A 21,841-nucleotide genomic window follows, 5' to 3' on the forward strand; every position below is an offset into this window, starting at 1 on the left:
TGATGAGGGGCGGGGGTGTTGAGTGACGTCACATATTGGGAGACAGAATCAACTTCTGCTCACTTTGCATTCCGGCTAGATGGCGGAGCTTTTCCTCAAAACGTTTTAAGTTGGAAACGATAAAATATGTCTTTTATGTATATAACGTTGGTGCAGTTTATCACGGCACTATTTACAATGAAGAAATCGAGTCTCGTTCATATGCCACTCGCGTAAACATCATTTAAGCATCAGCAAACAGGAGGCGCATCGGGTGGACAGACTGCAGCATCCACCTGAAATCTCATCAGCCTCCGCCTCACTGAGAGCGCCAGAGTGACGGGAACGGAGGACGCGGAGATTACACCCGAGCGGAGACAGGAGGCTATGGCAGCCGATGGAGGATGCGGGGAATCGGTGGATCATTACCGGGCCGAGGTGCAGAGGCTGACCCGAGAGCTCGCAGAAGCGAACCGGGAGAAGATCCGGGCTGCGGAATGCGGTCTGGTGGTGCTGGAGGAGAACCAGACGCTCAAGCAGCAGTACGCGGAGCTGGAGACCGAGCAGGAGGCTCTCAAACAGGAGTTGGAGCAGCTGCAGGAGGTAAACACAGCTCGGATGATCTGATATACAGTATATATGTGTATACAGTGTACATATTTGATACGCATTTTAACCTTTCACTAACAGTACCATGGTATTTGTATGGTACTGTTTTGTAATTATGTTTTAAAATATTAAATTGCATTTATTGCTAAAGTGGGGATTGATTCTGGTATCAGGAAGTTTTCTGGGCGGCTGGCCCATACTGTCCATCCCTGCTGGGAAATTTTGTCTTCTCTCTGTGCATCTCTGTCTGAATGTCAATCAGATGTTTACTCAATATGGCCTACATGAGCTACATTTTATTCTCTGTTTATTAGTTTGTATAAAACTCAACATCAAGCAGATGTTGGCTTGTTTAGTGAGATCCATATAACATACACTTTAAACCTTTTTTAAAACATCCAACGCCTATGTTTTTTTCCTTGCATCCTCAATTATAAGTACAATGAGGTGAATGGAGTATGCAGTAACCATCCAAAGTGGACACTCTTTGCTGTTTTGTTACTGTATTAGATCGACCACAGTGTAACATATCTGGGACAAATGGACTCTTTTAGAGAGGTGAAATGATAAAGAGATAGGGATGAAAGAAGAGAGACAGAGGAAAATTGAGACGAAAAGAGATGGAACGGGATACTTTCTGACTGCTGCAGTAATCCAGGAACTGTGGTTGCACTTAGTAATCCATTAATGTTGATGGTCATTGTTAATGATGGCTCATAGAGGGGTAGAATAGCATGTTGAATAGTTAAATCTGAAAGTGCCTCATAATATGTTATAATTAATGGGTGTTCTGTTGTATTTATCTATACTATGTTGTGGAAATTTGGGGTCAGGAAGTTTTTTATTTATTTATTTATTTTTTATATACGTTTCACCAAGGTGGCATTTATGTGGCTTAAAAAGACAGTATGAACAGGAATATTTTAAAACGTTATTGGATTTTTGAACACAAAAGCTGTTGAACAGTAAAACATTTAATGTGTTTTTAAAAGAAGTCTCTTCTGCTCACCAAGCCTGCATTTATTTAAAAAATATAGCAAACAGTAAGATTTTGAAATATTTCTATTATTTAAAATAACTATTTTCTATTTGAATATTTTTAAAAATGTAATTTATTCCTGTGATTTCAAAGCTGAATTTTTAGCATCATTACTCCAGTCACATGATCCTTCAGAAATCATTCTAATATTCTGATTTGCTGCTCAAAAAACATTTATTATTATTATGTTGAAAACAGCTGAGTAGATTTTTTTTCCAGTTACTTGAATAGAAAGTTTATAAGAACAGCATTTATTTGAAAAGAAATCTTTTGTAACATTATAAATGTCTTTATCATCACTTTTGATCAATTTAAAGCATCCTTACTAAATAAAAGTATTAATTTCTATAATTTCTTTCCCAAAAAAAAAAAATAATGGCACAGTGTATAATGTTACAAATGCTTTTTATTTCAACAATAAAGGCTGATCTTTGGATCTTTCTATTCATCAAAGAATCCAGAAAAAAATGTTCTCAACTGTTTTAAATATTGATAATAATATTTAATAATAATAATAATAATAATAAATGTTTCTTGAACAACAAATTAGGATATTAGAATGATTTCTAAAGGATCATGTGACAGAGTAATGATGCTGAAAATGATGCTTTGATCACAGGAATAAATTACATTTTAAAATATATTATGCTAGAAAGCAGTTACTTTGGATTAAATAAATATAGGCTTGGTGAGCAGAAAAAAAATATCTTTAAAAAATATTAAAAAACTTACTGTTCAAAAACTTTTGACTGGTAGTGTATATTAAACTCAAAAATGGTTATTTTAAAATTTCAGCAGTGTATATTAACTTGTATGATAAAAATGATACATTGAAGCAGAGTGGCCTGACTTTTGACCTTTCTTTAGGTGTCATCAGTGTATAAAAAGTCTAGCTCAAATTCATTTACAGAAATAGACATACAAATATAAATTACTATTACTTGGACTGTTTTTCTAAGAGCCTTATTTTAAAGAATGCAAATTATTTTATAATTGTCCTTGTGTTCCCTAATGGTCCCTAAATTCTCCTGAAGTGAAGCACACTGGAACGCCAACGACTGTGACAAACAGGTCTTTGTTCAGCTTCACAATGTCTATGAATGCTTATCTCAGACACAGATTTTCACTGACAGCAGTGAGTCATTTGCAGTAAATAGTTGTCATAAAATTGTGTCAGTAATTGCTTTTTTTCCATGGCAGCTCCCTCTAGATCAGACTAGTCTGCCCTGTGGGCTTGTCTTTAATTAACTCTTATCATGCAAATCATGATATAGCTTGTCGCCCCCAAATTGGGGTCAGTTTGATATCATTCGGCTTCATTGTATCAATTAGTTTGGAACTGCATAGAACTGTGCAGCATCTGTTTGTTATTTGCAATGCAGTATTGTATTTTATCTATTCAGATTTAATTTCAGAAATGCACTTTCTTTATGTTTATTCAGGAAAACTTTGAGTACAGACAGTGCCGACGGTTTAAATGCTGATTTATCTTCTAAGATTCATAGTACAATCAATAATGCACATCTGTTTTGCTTCTTGCCTTTCGGATAGTATCTCTATCTCTGTTTCTGTTCAAAGCATCTGCGCTGTTTATAATAGAGCCTGTCTGCGGCTGATAGTCTCGTGAAGGGCACGAGTCCTGGAGGTGATATTTCCTCTCGAGGATTAACCTGGTCTCTTTTCTCCTTATCTGTCTACATTTCTCCTTTATTCTGATGAATATTAAACAGAATGTGAAAGACCACACTGCACTATTTGCCTTTGGGCTCCCAGCTCAAATCCTTTGAGAGCTTTGCCAGACTTTACTTGCAAATCAGATTTTCTGAATGTGGAAGAAGAAGGAAATGCAATATGAAGTCTTTTTAAGAGACGCCTTCACTGTATACACACCTTTTGGTTTGTGTTTATAAGTTGTATTGTTCTCATAGATCCCAGTACAGTTTTGTGTATTAAGCTTAACTACTGCTGGGCAGTTTGACCAAAAATCTGTATCACTTTTTTTTTTCTTTTTTTCTGCAGTTTCATAATTTATCAGATTTTTTCCCCCCTGACTGTGCCTTTATGTAAATCAGAATGCATGAAACAAATGCATTTTTTGTTAACATATTTTAGTTAGCACACATTTCTGTGTATAGTTGGTGAATTGTTCCATTTATAAAGTTGGAATTAATATTAGAATTCATCAATTTATTGTTAAACTTGTTAAACGGAACATGAAGAATAAGATAATTGTTAGAATTTGTTCTTTGGAAAATAGGTCAGTGCCATTAGTTTATTAAATGTTGCCAAAAAGGAAATAACGGTATTAACCCAAAACCAGCTTAAAAGGAAATCCTACCTTCATGCCATTTCAAATCTGTATGACTTTCTTTTTCTGCAGAACACAGGACATATTTTGAATATTTGAATTGTTTCGTCCATATAATGATAGTCAATGGGGTCCAAAACAATGTTAGAAAAAGAAATACATAATCTTCAGTTAACTAAATGAGTAAAATGGGTTCACTGTTATGCTTTTGTTTTTTAATCTATTTGTGGTAAACAGCAAATAGAGCTCAAAATGTTTTTCGGTCCCTCAGGAAACTGAGGGAAATAGACTGGTGAGTGTTTTATGGTTACAAATGGAGTGTGTGTGTACTTGAACAGTAGTGCCCTACAGTACTGTTTCCACTGAAATGCTCTTGATGTGACTTGATCTACAGTGATAAGACAGGAAAATCATGATTTTTGTGAAATGCTGCACATCTCATATCTGGGCTGTTACACTTGTATGGTTTTTACCCCGGTGCTGGGTAGTGTTTCTGTAACTAAGTTGCTGGGTTATTTTTAACGCTGGGTTATTATTTTTTTTCTACCCAACCGCTGGGTTAAAGTAGAAGTTCACTTCCAGAACAACAATTTACAGATAATGTACTCACCCCCTTGTCATCCAAGATGTTCATGTCTTTCTTTCTTCAGTCGTAAAGAAATTGTGTTTTTTGAGGAAAACATTTCAGGATTTTTCTCCATATAGTAGACTGATGTGGTGTTTAAACTTCAAAAATGCGGTTTAAATGCGGCTTCAAATGATCCCAAATGCAGTTGTAAACGACCCCAGCCAAGGAAGAAGGCTCTTATCTAGTGCAACAAATGGTTATTTTCATAAAAATATTATTTGCTCCTCCAGAACTCTTTTTCCAGTTCATGACAGTTAGGGTATGTTGGAAAAAACTCCCATCTCATGTTCTCCCTCAACCTCAAAATCGTTAAGTTTCGCTCTTTTATCTTTTTTCGTTAAGGGCGTTTGATCTTCTTTGCATGTTCACTTTGCAAAGACTGGGTCGGTACTTCTGCAGCGATGTAGGATGATTTTGAAATGATTATTGAAGTTGAGGGTGAAAATACGATTGGAGTATTTCGACATACTCTAACCGTCTTGAATCAGAATACACAGAGTTCAAGCAGAGCAAGACAAGAGGAGCATTTGACATTAAAAAGTATATAAATTGGAAATTGTTGTTCTGGAAATGAACTTCTCCTTTAGGCCTCTTTCTGATGAAACAGCCCCGTTTCTGAGTTACAGTCAGAGGGCTGGCTTTTTGAATCCTCTACTGCTGCCGATTTGTTGCACTTCTTCAGCAAAATAAAGGTTTGTATACATTTTATTTAATTTATAACGTCTTTACTGTGCTGTAATTTGTATTATTTTACAAGCATGATGGAAACGCCTTTTGCCTTACATAAAATAAATGGATTTTATTCATTACAGTACTGAGTTTAATTTAATTTGATGTTAAAATATGCTCTCTAACATCAGTACTGTTTGTTTATGGGTAGGTTTTGGTGTCAGTCATGGCGTATTTTAGCTATGAGTGAAACGTGAGGCCGCAGTCTGAAGTTCACAGTCACCCTGGAGAACAACAGCTCTTCACCGGCTCAGATTTCGACGACACACTGGCATGAGAATTAGTGCTATTTTGGTAAAAAGTGATTACAGAGAACGGTTGAGTACACTAAAATTTAAATTCTTCTTTTGAATTTTGTTTTTTATGTCTAAAATGCTTGTTAAACAAGTTTAAATGTATGTAATATTGTAAACTATGCTGTATTAACCCAAATCAGTTCAATTTGTCTTTGTATTTTGTCCATGTGTTCTTGCTTAATAATAAGCAAATGTTCATCTTTTGATTATTGCTGATGCCTCTAGTAATTCTGTGTGTGTTTTTTATAAGTTCCAGTCCATTGTAAACCAGCAATATAATGATTTTTAAACAATAGTTGACTTAAAATAATCCAGCATGTTTGGTAAAAACATTTAACCCAACCAGCTGGATCAAAATAACCCAGTATGATTTCTGTCTAATATTTACCCAGCGCTGGGTTGCCAAATAACCCAAGTTTGGTTGTTTTTAACCCAGCATTTTTAGAGTGTGCTTTATATCAAAAGCATTCATGTTAAACTTAATTAGATCTTGCACTCCCTGGGAACTAAACCCATGACTTTGGTATTGCTGGCAACATGTATTTTTAAACTTTAACCTTGAACATGAAGCTCTTCAAAGTCATAGATCTGTAGGTTGGCAGTAAACAAAGTAAGAGTGTAAGTGGTACTGTGTAAGGTAGAGTGGAAATAGGGTAGTAACTCTGATGAACTCGTCGAATCTCGTCCTTAGTGACTGTCGGGCCTCTTTTAAATACTCACAAAAGGGCACAGAGCATTTCTAGGTCATCCATATGGAGTCATAAATCTGCCTGTCCTAGACTGAGAAAGGAAAGGAAAAGTGATGTCGTAAGAGACAGACAGAAGGATGCAGTAGAAAGGAGCCTCGCAGGACTCCTGCCTGCCTCCCCCTCACAACATCAGCAGGGGTTCAAGGAGCTGATCGATAAAGACTAGTCGGACAGGCCCTAGTTTTTCTGCCCAGCCCCCATAGTCTAACCTCTTGGCACAAAGGAACTCATTTCTCAAGATTCCCCAACGGTGGGAGATATTGATTTGTGCCACTGATGCTCTGATGCAAATGATTATTGCATTGTAAGCCAGCACCACACTCCAAATTAATACCAATAAACAGCATTTCCACTGCTACTACAGGGAGAAAACCTAATTAATTATATGTGACCCTGGACCACAAAACCAGTCTGAAGTAGGATGGGTATATTTGTAGCAATAGCCAAAAATACATTGTATGGGTCAAAATTACAGATTTTTCTTTTATGCCAAAAATCATTAGGATATTAAGTAAAGAGCATGTTACGTGAATATATTTTGTAAATTTCCTACCATAAATATATAAAACTTAATTTTTGATTAGGATGATTTTTGCATCCTTAGAATCTAGATTTTCAAATAGTTGTATTTCAGCCAAATATTGTGCTATCAAACTATGCATCAATGGAAAGCTTATTTATTCAGCTTTCAGATCTCAATTTCAAAAAATGGACCCTTATTACTGGTTTTGTGGTCCACGGTCACGTATACTTTTAGGGGAGCATGACTATTTCATTGCTTTTTCTTGGGAGTAAAGATTTAGATAAAAGCATCTGCCAATTCATACATTCAGGACCCTATGAAACTTAAAAAAGCAAAACAATAGATATTCAAGGAACTGTTGTATGAAAGAGTGTAAAGCAAAAACACAGTGCTGTCCTCTGCAGGTCAGGTAAAGTATTACAAAGCAGTCAGTATGCTTGTCTGTACAATCTTGTGATCAATAGAGTATACTTTAAAAGTCTAGAAAGCTTGACTGTGTGAGATGTAAGTTAATGCGCTGCTGCTTTGCTGTCTCCAGTGATTTTCAGAGTTTTGAGAAGACCTGAAAATATCAAACAGTAGTGGCTCTACAGAAAAGGTGTGGTTTTAGCCCTGCGCCTTCTACACCTTCCAGTGCAAAAACTCTGCACAGTTTTTCGCTGTTTTTTTGCTGCAGTGAGACCTTGGGAAAGAGCCGGTCTGCTTTACCCAGGGGTGTGTGTATTGATTGTTGTTTTACTTCAAGCTTTCTAGACTGCAACTTCACTGGCTGCAGTAAAAGACACTGTGGGATCTGACGATAAAAATGAATAAAGTCTGTACTCTGCTCTTACATGGCGGTTATGGCTGTTTCAGCCAATTGTAGACTATAGACTCTATATCTCTTATAAGTGTGACAAATCCGTTTGCTACCTTATAGAGTGTATCATGGTATTTAGCATGTTTCCTGTACTTATCTCTCTATGTTCAAGTATTTCTTCAAGTGCATACATTTTTGTGCAAACTACTTCCTAAAATTGATTTTCATGTTGCTTTCGTGATTAGTTTGTGGTACTAATTTGTGGTAAATAAACATTCTACACTCTAAAAAATGCTGGGTTGTGTTTTTAAACCCAAATGCTGGGTTCAGCCCACTGGGTCATTTTATTGGTTTATTTTTAATATTTTTACCCAGGTTCGGAGTTATTTTTTTAACTCAAATGCTGGGTGCAACTTGTTGGGTCATTTTAATAGGTTATTTTTAATATTTTTATCCAGGTGCTAGGTAGTTTTTCTGTAACTACTGTAAGTTGCTGGGTCATTTTTAACTCTGGGTTATTTTTTTCTACCCAACCGCTGGGTTGAGCCTGTCTCTGACGAAACAAGCCAGCTGCTGAGTTACAGTCGTCAGAGTATGGGCATTATTAGTCCTCCACAGGAGAGAGCAGTTCTCAGCACAGCTGATTTGGTGCACTTCTTCAGCAAAATAAAGGTTTGTATAAATTTTATTTCATAAATAAAGTCTTTACTGTGCTGTAAATTTTATTAATTTACGCAACATTAGCACAAGATGTCAGTCAGCTGCGTAAGCAGCAGTTGTTTTGCATGATGGAAACGCCTTTTGCCTTGCATAAAATAAATAATTTTATTCGTTATTGTACTGAGTTTAATTTAGTTTGATATTAAACTGTGTTTTCTAATGTCAGTACTGTTTGTTTATGGGCAGTTTTTGGAGTCAGTCATGGCATCTTTCAGCAATGAGTGAAACGCGAGGCCACGATCTGAAGTTTGCAGTTAACCCGACAAACAGCAGCCCTTCACCAGCTCAGATTTCGGCATCACGCCGGCATGAGAATTAGTGCCATTTCAGTAAGAGAACGGTTGAATACACTAAAACTAAAATGCTACTTTTAAAGGTTAAATTTTTTATGTCTAAAATGCTTATTAATATTGTAAAATATTGTAAGTTATGCTGTATTCACCCAAATAAATTCAGTTTGTCTTGTATTTTGTCCATGTGCTCTTGCTTAATAATAAATGTTCATCTTTTGATTATTGCTTTTGCCTCTAGTAATTCTGTGTGTTTTTAACAAGTTCCAGACCATTTTAAACCAGCAATATAATAATTTTTAAACAATAGTTGACTTAAATAAAACAACCCAGCATGTTTGGTAAAAACATTAACCCAACCAGCTGGGTCAAATAACCCGGTATGTGTTCTGTCCAATATTTACCCAGCACTGGGTTGCCAAATAACCCAAGTTTGGTTGTTTTTAACCCAGCATTTTTTAGAGTGTAGGGCAACGTGCACTTCTGACACTTCCATTGTAGACACAGTGTTAGACATCATACGTCTATGAATTATATCAATATAATCCTCCACTAAATCAAATTTCTCCACCACCACTTTATTTCCGTGCCAGCGTGTTAAAAGCAGACTCAGCCATTCATTACACCCTGTTTAGACGATGCCCAGTGGCACAGTTTCCTGTCCTTCAGTGTTTGTGTGTTCAGGTGGTAGTAGTGGCCCATGACTCCTGACCTGTGTGCTAATTAAACAGGACCCTGCCCTGTCTCAGTTCCCTTCCCAGCATGTATGTAGGACGCTCGCTCTCTACGGATGGCTACTAAGTGACATTGTTATAAGATGCTTGAGGCAGAGGACTGGAATACAACCTCTCTATACGGGACAATTTATTGCCCTAGTATACTCCAGACCTGGCCTAGTCTGTGCTTCTGACCGACGGCACTTTAAAGAGAGACAGCAAGTGCGATACCATATAAAACCCAATTTTAACTGTGATGAATGGACTTGTTCTCATTGCCTCGGGAGGTGCAGCAAATGTATTGTTGACTATTTAATGCTGTATTAGTACGATAAGGCACGCATTTATAATTGAAGGGAACCACCGTTCTACTTGCAGATAATTTAATCATCAACTGATGTGCATTAATGCTTGCTTACCCAAAAGAAGAGATTTAAGTGGCTCTGTTGAACTAAAGGATGAGGCTATTTTCATAGCCTTTTTACTATGCATGCTGTGAATTTCAATTTCAAACAGAATCAGATCTCCTTCAGCAAGGTATAATGAAGAAGAAAAGCCTCTTTTCTTGTTCTGGGCTCCTAATTCCCAAGCATCTTTTGCTCCAAAGGGCGATTTGGAGTAATACAGTCTTCTATTATTCTCGCCCTGCGTTCCACTGTCAGCTGAACATGTGTTGCAGTGAATAAGAAGTGCTGCATTGCTGCAGATGTGTGTCGCTGAAGAACTGTTTAGTATATCCTCCTCCCTTCGTCTGTGTAAACACTTACCAGGAAGTGGTAGTTAAGTGTGTCTGAATGATGTGCCATGCGAAAAGCTAATATCTAATTTTCCACAAAATAGTAGTGTATGAGCAGGTAATGTTCTTGTTAAAAAGAACAAAGTTTTTAGATGCTTCATTAGGGGTGTGCAGAAATTTGTTAAATGCAGTTAAATATGACCCTGGACAGCAAAACCAGTCATAAATAGCACAGGAATATTTGTAGCAATAGCCAACAAAACATTGTATGGGTCAAAATATGGTTTCTTTTCTGCCAGAAATCATTTGGATATTAAGTAAAGATCATGTTTCATGAACATAATTTTTGATTAGTAATATGCATTACTAAGAGCTTTGTTTGGACTACTTTTCTCTATTTTTTATTTTTTTTGCACCTTCAGATTACAGATTTTCAAATTGTTGTATCTCTGCCAAATATTGTCCTAACAAACCATACATCAATGGAAAGCAAATTTATTTAGCTTTCCGATTATGCATAAATCTCAATTTTAAAAAATTGACCCATATGACTGGTTTTGTGCTCCAGGGTCACATATTGTTGACTTCAATCACATCATTTTGGATATGATCAAATAAAAACATTCTTTTACATATAAAGTAACATTTTATATTAGAATTTTGTGATAAAATACAAACATACTTTAACAGTATAATACTTTATATGTTGTAATTTTAAGCAATATTGTATGAGTTTGGGGTCAGTTAGTTTTTAAGTGATTCAGCAAGGATGCATTAAATTGATTAAAAGTGATGGTAAAGACACATATAATGTTACAAATGATTTCTATTTCATGAAAAAATGTTTCCTGTGCACCAAATAAGCATATTATAATGATTTCTGAAGGATTGTGTGATACTGAACTCTCGAGAAATGGCTGATGGAAATTCAGCTTTGACATCACAGGAATAAATTACAAAAAAAAATGGTAAATTGTAATAATATTTCACAATATTACTGATTTACTGTATTTTTTAACCAAATAAATGCAACCTTGGTAAGCATAAGAGACAAAAACATTAAAAAGTCCTCCCTTTTTTATTAAATATATTGTATCTGAACAAATTTTATTGATAACTAATCATGCTAACTCACTAAAAAAAACCAAAATATGTTGATGCTGGTCTCCATCATAGGATCCTGGTGTGTTGGTATCTGCATTGGACCTGTTAACCAGCAAACTTTCTTGGTCACCCAGCTTAACTAGAAAGTTTAAACTGGTCAACCAGCTTCAGTATTGTTATGCAGATGGACCAGCACCAAATCACCACCAGCCAGTATGGACATTTATGCAGGTCTAAGCTGGTGTTTTCATCGGGGTGTGTAGTTCTGGAACGAAGGTTGTATTGTTTGGTTTCTCTCCTTGCTGAGGAAAGCATTCTAGCCAAACTCCACCCTGGATTTATAAGCCTCTTGAGACTGTGAGAACAGCCCTGGTTCTCCTGTTTTTCGCCACACATTGCTAAATCCTGAAAATGGACCCTGGAGGTACCTGATAAAAAATACAACAACAGGAAATTGCCTTACGTATAGGATGAAAACCCCACCAAAACTCAACAAGCACCTGGTGTAGCATCACATAGGTTGTGAACTATAGCTATTGTTTGTGCTCATCACTCATAATGTTGGCCAGCACTGAAGCCAATTAAATTATTTATTCTTTTGTCATAATAACACTGGATTTGACAACCATTGCATGTCAGTGCAAATGGTATGGTGATTATTTCATTTTATGAGGCTTTGCAAAGCTTGTACTATTTAAGCCTCTTGTTTTATATGTGATTCCACTGCACATGTACTGTGCTGTAAGACTCCATAATGCTGGCTTGCTAATGTGTTTGGTTCTATCTATATTTCTTCACGCTGACAGAAAGCCTGTGAAACTCTCACATGCTCTCTCAGTCATGATGATGAATCTGTGACCTGGCAGCATCACCACAACCCTCTTGTGTCTTTTCCTCTGAAGACTTTGCCTTGAGGTAATTCAGACAAATGTGTTAGTCTGAAAAGATACAAATGAAGGTGAGACTGTTGCTACAGTAGAGCGAATGTTTTCTCAATTCCTCTGGCTCTACACTACCAGTCAAAAGTTTCTGAACTGTTAAGTTTTTTAGTGTTTAATATTAAAGACGTCTCTTCTCACCAAGCCTGCATTTATTTGATCAAAAGTACAGCAATAGCAGTAAAATTTTGAAATATGTTTATCGTTTAAAATAACTGTTTTCTATTTAAATTTTTTTTTTTATGTAATTTATTCCTGTGATTTCAAAGCTGAATTTTAGCATCATTACTCTAGTCGTCAGTCTTACATAATCCTTAAGAAATCATTTTAATATGCTGATTTGCTGTTCAAAAAACATTAAAAATCTTACTGTTCGAAAACTTTTGACTGGTACTGTATATATAAAATACATTTATGTGTTGAGATTCTGAAAATTGGATAATCTATCAGTAACTTGATCTTTTTTTACTCAGTAGAAAAATATATATATACACTACCGTTCAAAAGTTTGGGGTCAGTAAGACTTGTAATAGTCTTTAGAGAAGTCTCTTATGCTCATCAAGGCTGCATTTATTTGATTAAAAATATAGAAAAAAACTGTAATATTGCAAAATGTTTTTACAATATAAAATAATGTTTTTTATTATAACATACTTTAAAATAGAATTTATTCCTGTGATGAAAAGCTGAATTATTATCAGCTGTTACTCCAGTCTTAAGTGTCACATGATCCTTCAGAAATCATTCTAATATGTGGATTTATTATTAGAATGATCAATGTTGGATAATATCAACAGTTGTGCTGCCAAATATTTTTTGGAACCTGTGATTTTTTTTTTCAGGATTCTTTCATGAATAACAAGTTTAAAAAGTACAGTGTTTATTCAAAATAAAAATATTTTATAACAATATAAATTATTTATTATTAACTTTAAATAAACTTTTAATTATTAACTTAATACATCCTTGGTGAATAAAAGTATTAATTTCTTAAAAAAAAAAAAAAAAAAAAAGAAACAATAAAAATGTACTGACCCCAAACTTTTGAACGGTAGTGTATATATTAGCTCTGCATATTTAAAACAATGTATTTATTTTAATGATATTATTTTATTTAATATTTGATAATAAACCATGCTTGTAAAAATAGACATTGACACTGTTTAGTATTATTTTTTATTATTTATTTTTATTTATTATTATTTATTTTAGTTTCTATTATTTTTTATTTATTATTTTATTTTAGATTTATTTTATATTAATAATAATAATAATAATAATTTATTTTTATGATTATTTTAGTTTGGTTTATTTGAAATATTTGTAAATAATATTTATTCATAAACAAAGAGTATGTCGTTGTCATTCGCCCATACTTCCCTACATCCCATAGTATGTAATTTTTTTATTCGTATTTGTTTTAGTAGTGTGTATTTTCAGTTGTTGCTAGCACATCATATTGTACATGAAAGAACACTCAGGGACAATGCCAAGATAGCTGACATACTTTGTAATCTGTAGACAGATTTTTAGGGACTTTGTGTAGGATGGTAGTGATAATGAATAATTAAAAAATGAATTTATGGTTTTGTCCCTGATATTTCAGACAGTTTGACATTTTTTGCACACGTATCTGCCTGGGAACAATTTAGGGAAGACAGTTGTATTTATAGTGCATGGAGAGTTATATTCTAAAAAATACCATTAGAATTGTAGATTCCATTTCCAAGTCTGAAGTGTAAGTTAAATATAAGGTTAAACTGACAGAGACTGAAAGTATTATCATTTTCTTGGTAGATTTAATGCAGCAAAAGTCATTTGTACACTCACTGTACAGTTCACCTGCACTTATATACAGTAAAACTACTAAATTAATCAGTCAAAAATGAATGTGATGAGCTTGCTTTTGTTTATAACTTTGCATAAGACATCGTTTTGGCCATATGTGCTGATGTCAGGGTTCAAATCAGTGTGTGATTTATGCTGGGATTCATTTTTGCTTACATATCTGGTGTATTTTTGAGAGGAGTCGTGAGGAGTTTTATTAGGAGTATGCAGCAATTTGTTGTGCCAATTATTCTCTCTCCTTCCAAGGTTTCTTGTTGTATGCAGCTATGCAGTTGAAGTCAGAAGTTTACATACACCTTGCAGAATCTGCAAAATGTTAATTATTTTATACCAAAAAAAGAGGGATCATACAAAGTGCATGTTATTTTTTATTTAGTACTGACCTGAATAAGATACTTCACATAAAAGATGTTTACATATAGTCCACAAGAGAAAAGAATAGTTGAATTTATAAAAATGACCCTGTTCAAAAGTTTACATACTTTTGATTTTTAATATTGTGTTGTTACCTGAATGATCCACAGCTGTGCTTTTTTGTTTTGTGATAATTGTTCATGATTCCTTCGTTTGTCCTGAACAGTTCCTGCCTGCTGTTCACACATTCTTTGGTTTTTCAGCATTTTTGTGTATTTGAACCCTTTCCAACAATGACTGTATGATTTTCACACTGAGGACAACTGAGGGACTCATATGAAACTATTACAGAAGGTTCAAACGCTCACTGATGCTTCAAAAGGAAAAACGATGCATTAAAGGCCGGGGGGGTGTAAACTTTTGAACAAAATGAAGATGTGTACATTTTTCTTATTTTGCCTAAATATCATATTTTTTCATTTAGTACTGCCCTTCAGAGGCTACAGAAGATAATTACATGTTCCACAGAAGACAAAATACGTTAAATTTACCCTGATCTTCAAATTCAAAAGTTTTCACCTCCTGCCTCTTAATGCTTTGTGTTTCCTTCTGGAGCATCAGTGAGTGTTTGAACCTTCTGTAATAGTTGCATATGAGTCCCTCAGTTGTCCTCAGTGTGAAAAGATGGATCTTATAAATTATACAGTCATTGTTGGAAAGGGTTCAAATCTTTTTGGGACCTGTAGGTTTTTTTTTTTTTTTGAAGAACAGCGGGCAGTTTACAAACAAAGCGATTCATGAACAACACTAAACAAAACAAAACAAAAAAAGCACAGCTGTGGATTATTCATGTAACAACACAGTATTAAGAATCAAGTTTGTAAACTTTTGAACAGCGTCATTTTTAAAAATTCAACTATTATTTTCTCTTGTGGACTATATGTAAATGTCTTTATGTGAAATATCTTATTCAGGTCAGTACTAAATAAAAAAATAACATGCATTTAGTATGATCTCTCTTATTTTGGTCAAATAATTAACATTTTGCAGATTTTGCAAGGTGTATGTAAACTTCTGATTGTATATTGCAGCATACTTCTTTGCTTAATAAGTTTTACTTTTACGTATACATGAAATAGTCTTGTAATATCTTGCAAATTAAACTGATATCTTAGCATTTTGCATACGCATACTAACCACCATTACCCTTGAATGAATGAGACAGATGATGCAAGGTTTGACTGTGGCCCAGTTCTGGAAATAACAAGGATTTTCTGGGTTGTGCTGGCAGCGTTACAGAACAGACTCCTGTCCTGCTGTCAGAGACACGCAGACGCTGCGACCACGACTGTCTGGAACAAATCACTGACAGCACTGACTGATGTCTGCTCTAAGCGCTCTCTTTCTCTCATGCTTTTGTCTTTTCGTTCTGTTTCCTATACACACGTATGTACACGTGGAAGAGGCAAATTCACATAAATGTTTGCACAGTATGTTATCGCAGCTGTTGCTGTTGACACTTGTGCTTTCAGATACTTCCTGTTGTTGTAGCCAATGTAAAACACTATCTGTTCCCAGACATGGTTACAGTGATGCTGGCAATATGCAGGAAATAATATTTAATTTTATTTAATTTAATTTTATTTTATTTTATTTTATTTTATTTTATTATTTTATTTATTTATATATTTATTTATTTATTTATTTATTTTTATATTTATGTTATTCATTTTAATTTTAATTTACGATTTCATTGTTACAGTGATGCTTGCAATATGCAGGACATAATATTTTATTTTATTTATTTATTTATTTATTTTTTTATTTTTATGTTATTCATTATAATTTGAATTTACGATTTTACTGTGACAGTGATGTTTGCAGTATGCAGGACATAATATTTTATTTATTTTTATTTTATTTTACTTTATTTTACAATTTGATTTTTTTATGATTTTATTATATTGTTAATCATATTAAATAATATGTTAATATTTTATTTAATAAAAATGTAAAAATATTTTTAGATTATATAATATATATTTAATATTCTATTTTTATATATTGAATTTATAAAATATAATTATAAATGTAATATAATATCAAAATGTAGTATTAAATATGATGAAAAATATGATTTAATACAAATGTTTATTTTTATTTACATTTTTCTTTTGGTGTACCATTTTATTATAATTTTTATTATTTAATAATATATTTATCATACTAATAAGAGAGAGAAAGAGAATTACAATATTAAATATAATTCTAAAAATGCTACAAAATATAATGAAAAAAATGTCTTCTTTTATTATTATTATTATTATTATTATTTTATTAAATAATTATTTTATTATTTGTTTATTTATTTATTATTTTGGAAAAAATATGGCTATGACACCCAAGAGAGACTATGCTTTGAAATCTTTACAAATTTTGACTATTCCATAAACCTCACAAATGTAAAATACAAAGACTACTTATTTAGTGGGCATCGTAGTGTGACCGCCCACTTTAAATAACACGAACCAGATGGAGAAATTCGGCTTTATGGACACACTTCCTCCACAAACCATCTGCCTCCTACATTATACAGCAAATATTCGGTTTCTGTGGTCGCAGCAACGTCCGATACGCGAGTCCTTTACGTCTCTCTCTTGTTCTCTCTCAGAGCGCAGCTGGGAGGCAGAGGGCCTTCAGCAGGGATTCTGGGACGTTGACAGGCCCTCATTTTAAATCACAATGAGAGCTCATTCACACTTCTGTCACTGAATTAATCAAAGAGGTGTATCCATTCGCTTTTGTGCCTTCTCCCCAGAGTTCAGCAATCAAAAGAAAAGAAAAAAAGAGCGTTAAAGGGATAGTACACCCAAAAATGATTTTTTAAAGGATTTATATTCACTAGTCTTCAGAAGCTGTTCAGTAGCTTTGTGTATGAAGTAGACTAAAATGTAAGTCATTATTCACTGATAATCTTGTGGCAGTGGCCTGTTAACCACTGAAACCAGATTATTATGTAGAACTTGAGAGTTGCGCTGTAAAGTGCATCATAAATCAAATTCCAGGCAATAATAAAAAATTCATGTAGTGGGAGTGTCTTCATTGTTTTTTTCATGAACTGCGCCCGTGGTCACAACAGACAATATTTTTGATCCACTACACTCTCATTTGTATAAATTGTATGTTATTGTGCAGTTATTTATTTATGGCATGAAGGATTTTTTTTACCATTATGCTTTTTTGCGTGACAATCAAAAATATATGGGGATATAAGATATATAGGGATTACTGCTGATAATTTATTTTATTTTATTTTATTTTTTATTTTTTCATTTCTCATACAACCATTATAATGACAACAATGAGTCCCTCAACAGATATTTAGGGCTTACTGCTGTTAATTTTATTTCATTTTGTGTTATTTTATTTTATTTTATTTTATTTTTTCATTTCTCATACAACTATTATAATGACAACAACGAGTCCCTCAGTAGATATATAGAGATTATTGCTGTTAATTTAATTTAATTTAATTTATTTTATTTTTTTATTATTTTTTTTTTTTCATTTCTCATACAACAACTGTTATAATGACAACAATGAGTCCCTCAATAGATATGTAGGGATTCCTGCTGTTTATTTTATTATTTTATTTTATTTTATTTTATCAAACCACCATTAAAATGACAATATGGTTTCCCTCAACAGATATATATGGGGTTATTGCTGCTAATTTTATTTTATTTTATGTGATTTTATTTTTCAAACCCCATTACAATTACAATAATGATGATTACAATCCATTAATAGATATATAAGGGTTACTGCTGTTAGTTTAATTTTTATTTTATTTTATTTTATTTATTTTTAATTTCTCATAACACCATTAAAATGACAAAAAGGTTTCCCTCAGCAGATATATAGGGGTTATTGTTGCTAATTTTTTTATTGTATTTCATTTTTTATTTGTTTATTTTTTTATTTTATTTTCATTTCTCATACAACCATTATAATGACAATAAGGATTCGCTAAACAGATTTATCTGCTTATTTTATTTTATTTTTAGCCATCTTCTTTTTGGACCATTAGCCATAAAATCCTCTGTTCTAATTATCATAGATCCAGAGGTTGAGTTTTAATGGTTCAAACTAAAACTGGTTTTGCTTTTTTGCATGTTTACATTTTCAAAACATTTTATTTTATTTTACTTTATTTTTCTAAAATATTTTTTGTCTTATTTTGCTTCGAAATATAATATTTTTTGAAATATAATTTCTTGAAGTTAGTTATGCCTGGAATTGATTCAGTGCTTGGAAAGTGATTCCAGTATTTGACATTTTCTGTATCCACATAACTGACACGTTCAAAGCTCAGAAAGGTAGTGAGGACATTGTTAAAATAGTCCATGTGACATCAGTTTCATGAAACTACAAGAACACTTTTTGTGCACAGTTTTCATTTTTGGGTGAACTACCCCTTTAATAATCATCATATACTGATTAGCCTTGTGATAGCTTTTCAGAACAGGTCGGACTGTTAACCCTGGCTCGTTTCTCCTTCCTGTTTACCATCTACCGTCATCTTCCAATCAAGACAGGATGCTTAAGTCATGAAACGCCGGATCTGCATGGCGTGAAAACCTGTGTCAGGGGAATCGGAACACTGTTTCTATTGATCCGAGCGAGCAGCTGAAATATTATCTCAGTTACCTTGAAGTGCAGCACTTTGCCTGGGCAGGTGATGAGAGCGGAAAGGTGGTGAAGTTTGGATTAAATGTGTGATTTAAATTCAAAATGAATTAGACTTACATTAACAAACACATCACATGTTGTACCATGTAACAGTAACATGGAAATACACACTGCTGTAACATACACATATGCTGTTCAAATGTTTGGGATCAGTAAGATTTTTTAAAATGTTTTTTTATAGAAGTATTTTCTGTGCATTAGGGCTGCATTTATTTGATTAAAAATACATAAAAAAAAACATTAATATTATGAGATATTATTGCAACTTAAAATAGTGTTGTTTTTTTTTAAATAGTGGTTTTCTACTTTAATATACTTGAAAACAGAATTTATTCTGGTGATGCAAAGCGGATTCAGCACCATTACTCCAGTCTTAAGTGTCACATGATCATTCTAATAAGCTGATTTATTATCAAAGTTGGAAACAGTTGCACTGCTTAAAATATATATATATATACATATATAATTTTTAAATAAAAAATATAATTGCATATATATATATATATATATATATATATATATATTTAAATTATATATAACTATAATTATATATAATTTAATTTATTATATATATATATATATATATATATGAAATCTGTGATACTTTTTCAGGATTCTTTGATGAATAAATCATTAAAAAGAACGGCATTTATTTAAAATAGAAATCATTTGTAACAATATACACTACTGTTCAAAATTTGTGGTCAGTAAATTTCTTCTTTCTGTCTTTGTTTGAAAGAAATTAATACTTTTATTCAGCGAGGATGTGTTAAACTGATAAAAAGTGATTTATATAGTAAAGATTTATATAGTTAGAAAAGATTTCTTTTTTAAATAAATCCTCTTTTTTTATTAATCAAAGAATTGTAAAAAAAAAGAACCACACTTTCCAATAAAAATATTAAGCAGCACAACGGTTTCCAACATTGATAATAAATCAGCATATTAGAATGATTTCTGAAGGATCATGTGACACTGAAGACTGGAGTAATGATGCTGAAAATTCAGCTTTGTGTCACAAAAATAAATTAAATGTTAAAGTATATTAAAATAAAGAACTTATTTTAAACTGCAATAATATTTCATAATATTACTGTTTTTTCTGTATTTTTAATGAGCATAACATACCGATCCCAAACATTTGAACGGCAATGCACCGTGCTTTTGTTGTTTTCTTAATACTGACAGCTTAATCAAACCTGAGCAAGATCAGATCTGTCGTATCACAATGCCTTGTCGCTTTCTGTCATATCAGATCATTATTGGTTTTGTTCTTTTCTGTCATTTAGCATATTAGTCTGTCCATGTGAATCACCTAATTATTCTTGACACTTGCCAATGGCACATATCTATCAGTGTTAATTGCTTGATCTTTTGTCATAAACTGGTACGTTGTTATGCAATGTTAAAATATGCAGAGACTCAGTATGCTTAATGTAATCATTTACTCATTCTCAAGCTGTTTCAAACCTGTATGAGTTTCTTTCTTCTGTTAAACACAAAAGAAGATAAAGAAGAAAAATTACTTAAACACCACTTTCTCTCTCTCTGTCGTTCATTTTCCTCCAGGCGTTCGGTCAGGCGTACACCAACCAGCGTAAAGTAGCCGAGGATGGTGAGACAAACGAAGAGACTTTGCTACAGGAATCTGCTTGCAAAGAGGCCTATTACATGGGACGTCTGGTGGACCTTCAAACCCAGCTCAATGTGAGCAGCTCTGTTGCCTCCAACGCCCAAGCGGAGGCCGAACGTCTCAACGCCCTGCTGCAGGAACTCAGAGAGGTGAGTTGGCTATTCATATAAACCAAGTTAAAAAATCCAGCATATGCTGGTTAGGTATGTTTTGAAGCATGGCTCCTGGTTTTAGCCATTTAAGCTGGTGCTTAGCTGGTCATGAACTGGCTTAAACTCGTTCTTAGCTGGTCATGTGCTGGTCCTAAGCAACTAGCTCCTGCTCAGGCCTAGCTTAGGACCAGCACATGACCAGCTTAAACCAGCTCACACCAGCAGCCATGCTTCAAAACATACCCAGCATATGCTGGATTTTTCAACAGGAAAGCCTTTACAAGTATACACATCTAAAAGTTAGCACTCCCTTTCTCAATGTAAATATTTTTACGAGGCTGTAGGAAACTCCATCTTGGGTCAAAGGGTTATTTTGAGGGCAGTCAGTCTGTGTGTGTAGTGTGTCAGCAGTCGTTGGAGGCAGAGGGTGGTGTCAGGGTCAGAGACTGTCGCCATAGTGCATTGTAGGGGGCAAATCCATGGCTAAGCTGGGGCATAAGAGAAATGCCCTGAGGTCGGCACAAAGACACACTGTACACACACGGCCACTGCGGTCCTATGAGACAGGGAATTTCACTACGAATTTCACACTGGGTCACATACCTCACATTTAGAATAGCTTAATTCCCACAGTACATACAGGTACTCTGACGGTCTAGATTACATTAACATAGGCGTTTTATTCAGTTATAGCTCAAATAATCACTAAAATGATGCTATTTTTTTACAGTATTGGTATTATGTCCTCCTAAACAAGAATTTATCCAATAAGCAGAACTGAAGATATTGAGCAATAAATCATTTATGCCTATAAAAAATGTAGTTTGTCAAAGCAGTTGGATGCAAACTAGATTTCATCTGTGGAAAATGGAAGCCCCTTTCCACCACTTTTTATCTCAAAATTCAGACAATTGTGAGTTTATATCTTGCAATTTAGCC

At 33.7% G+C, this 21,841-nt stretch overlaps 1 protein-coding gene across 4 annotated transcripts in view; it reads left to right on the top strand.

Moving 5' to 3' along the window:
* The first annotated feature begins 38 nt into the window (after window positions 1-38).
* Window positions 39-21,841, top strand: part of bicd1a (bicaudal D homolog 1a) — a 44,341-nt gene continuing 22,538 nt past the window's right edge. For all 4 annotated transcript variants that reach the window (XM_051134982.1, XM_051134983.1, XM_051134984.1 and 1 more), the window contains exons 1-2: window positions 39-582; window positions 20,687-20,899. In XM_051134982.1, coding sequence (XP_050990939.1) covers window positions 367-582; window positions 20,687-20,899 — 429 coding nt within the window. In that variant the 5' untranslated portion in view covers window positions 39-366. The remainder of the gene's footprint in view (window positions 583-20,686; window positions 20,900-21,841) is intronic.

Source organism: Labeo rohita, chromosome 18, assembly GCF_022985175.1.
Source record: "Labeo rohita strain BAU-BD-2019 chromosome 18, IGBB_LRoh.1.0, whole genome shotgun sequence".
Lineage (NCBI taxonomy): Eukaryota > Metazoa > Chordata > Actinopteri > Cypriniformes > Cyprinidae > Labeo > Labeo rohita.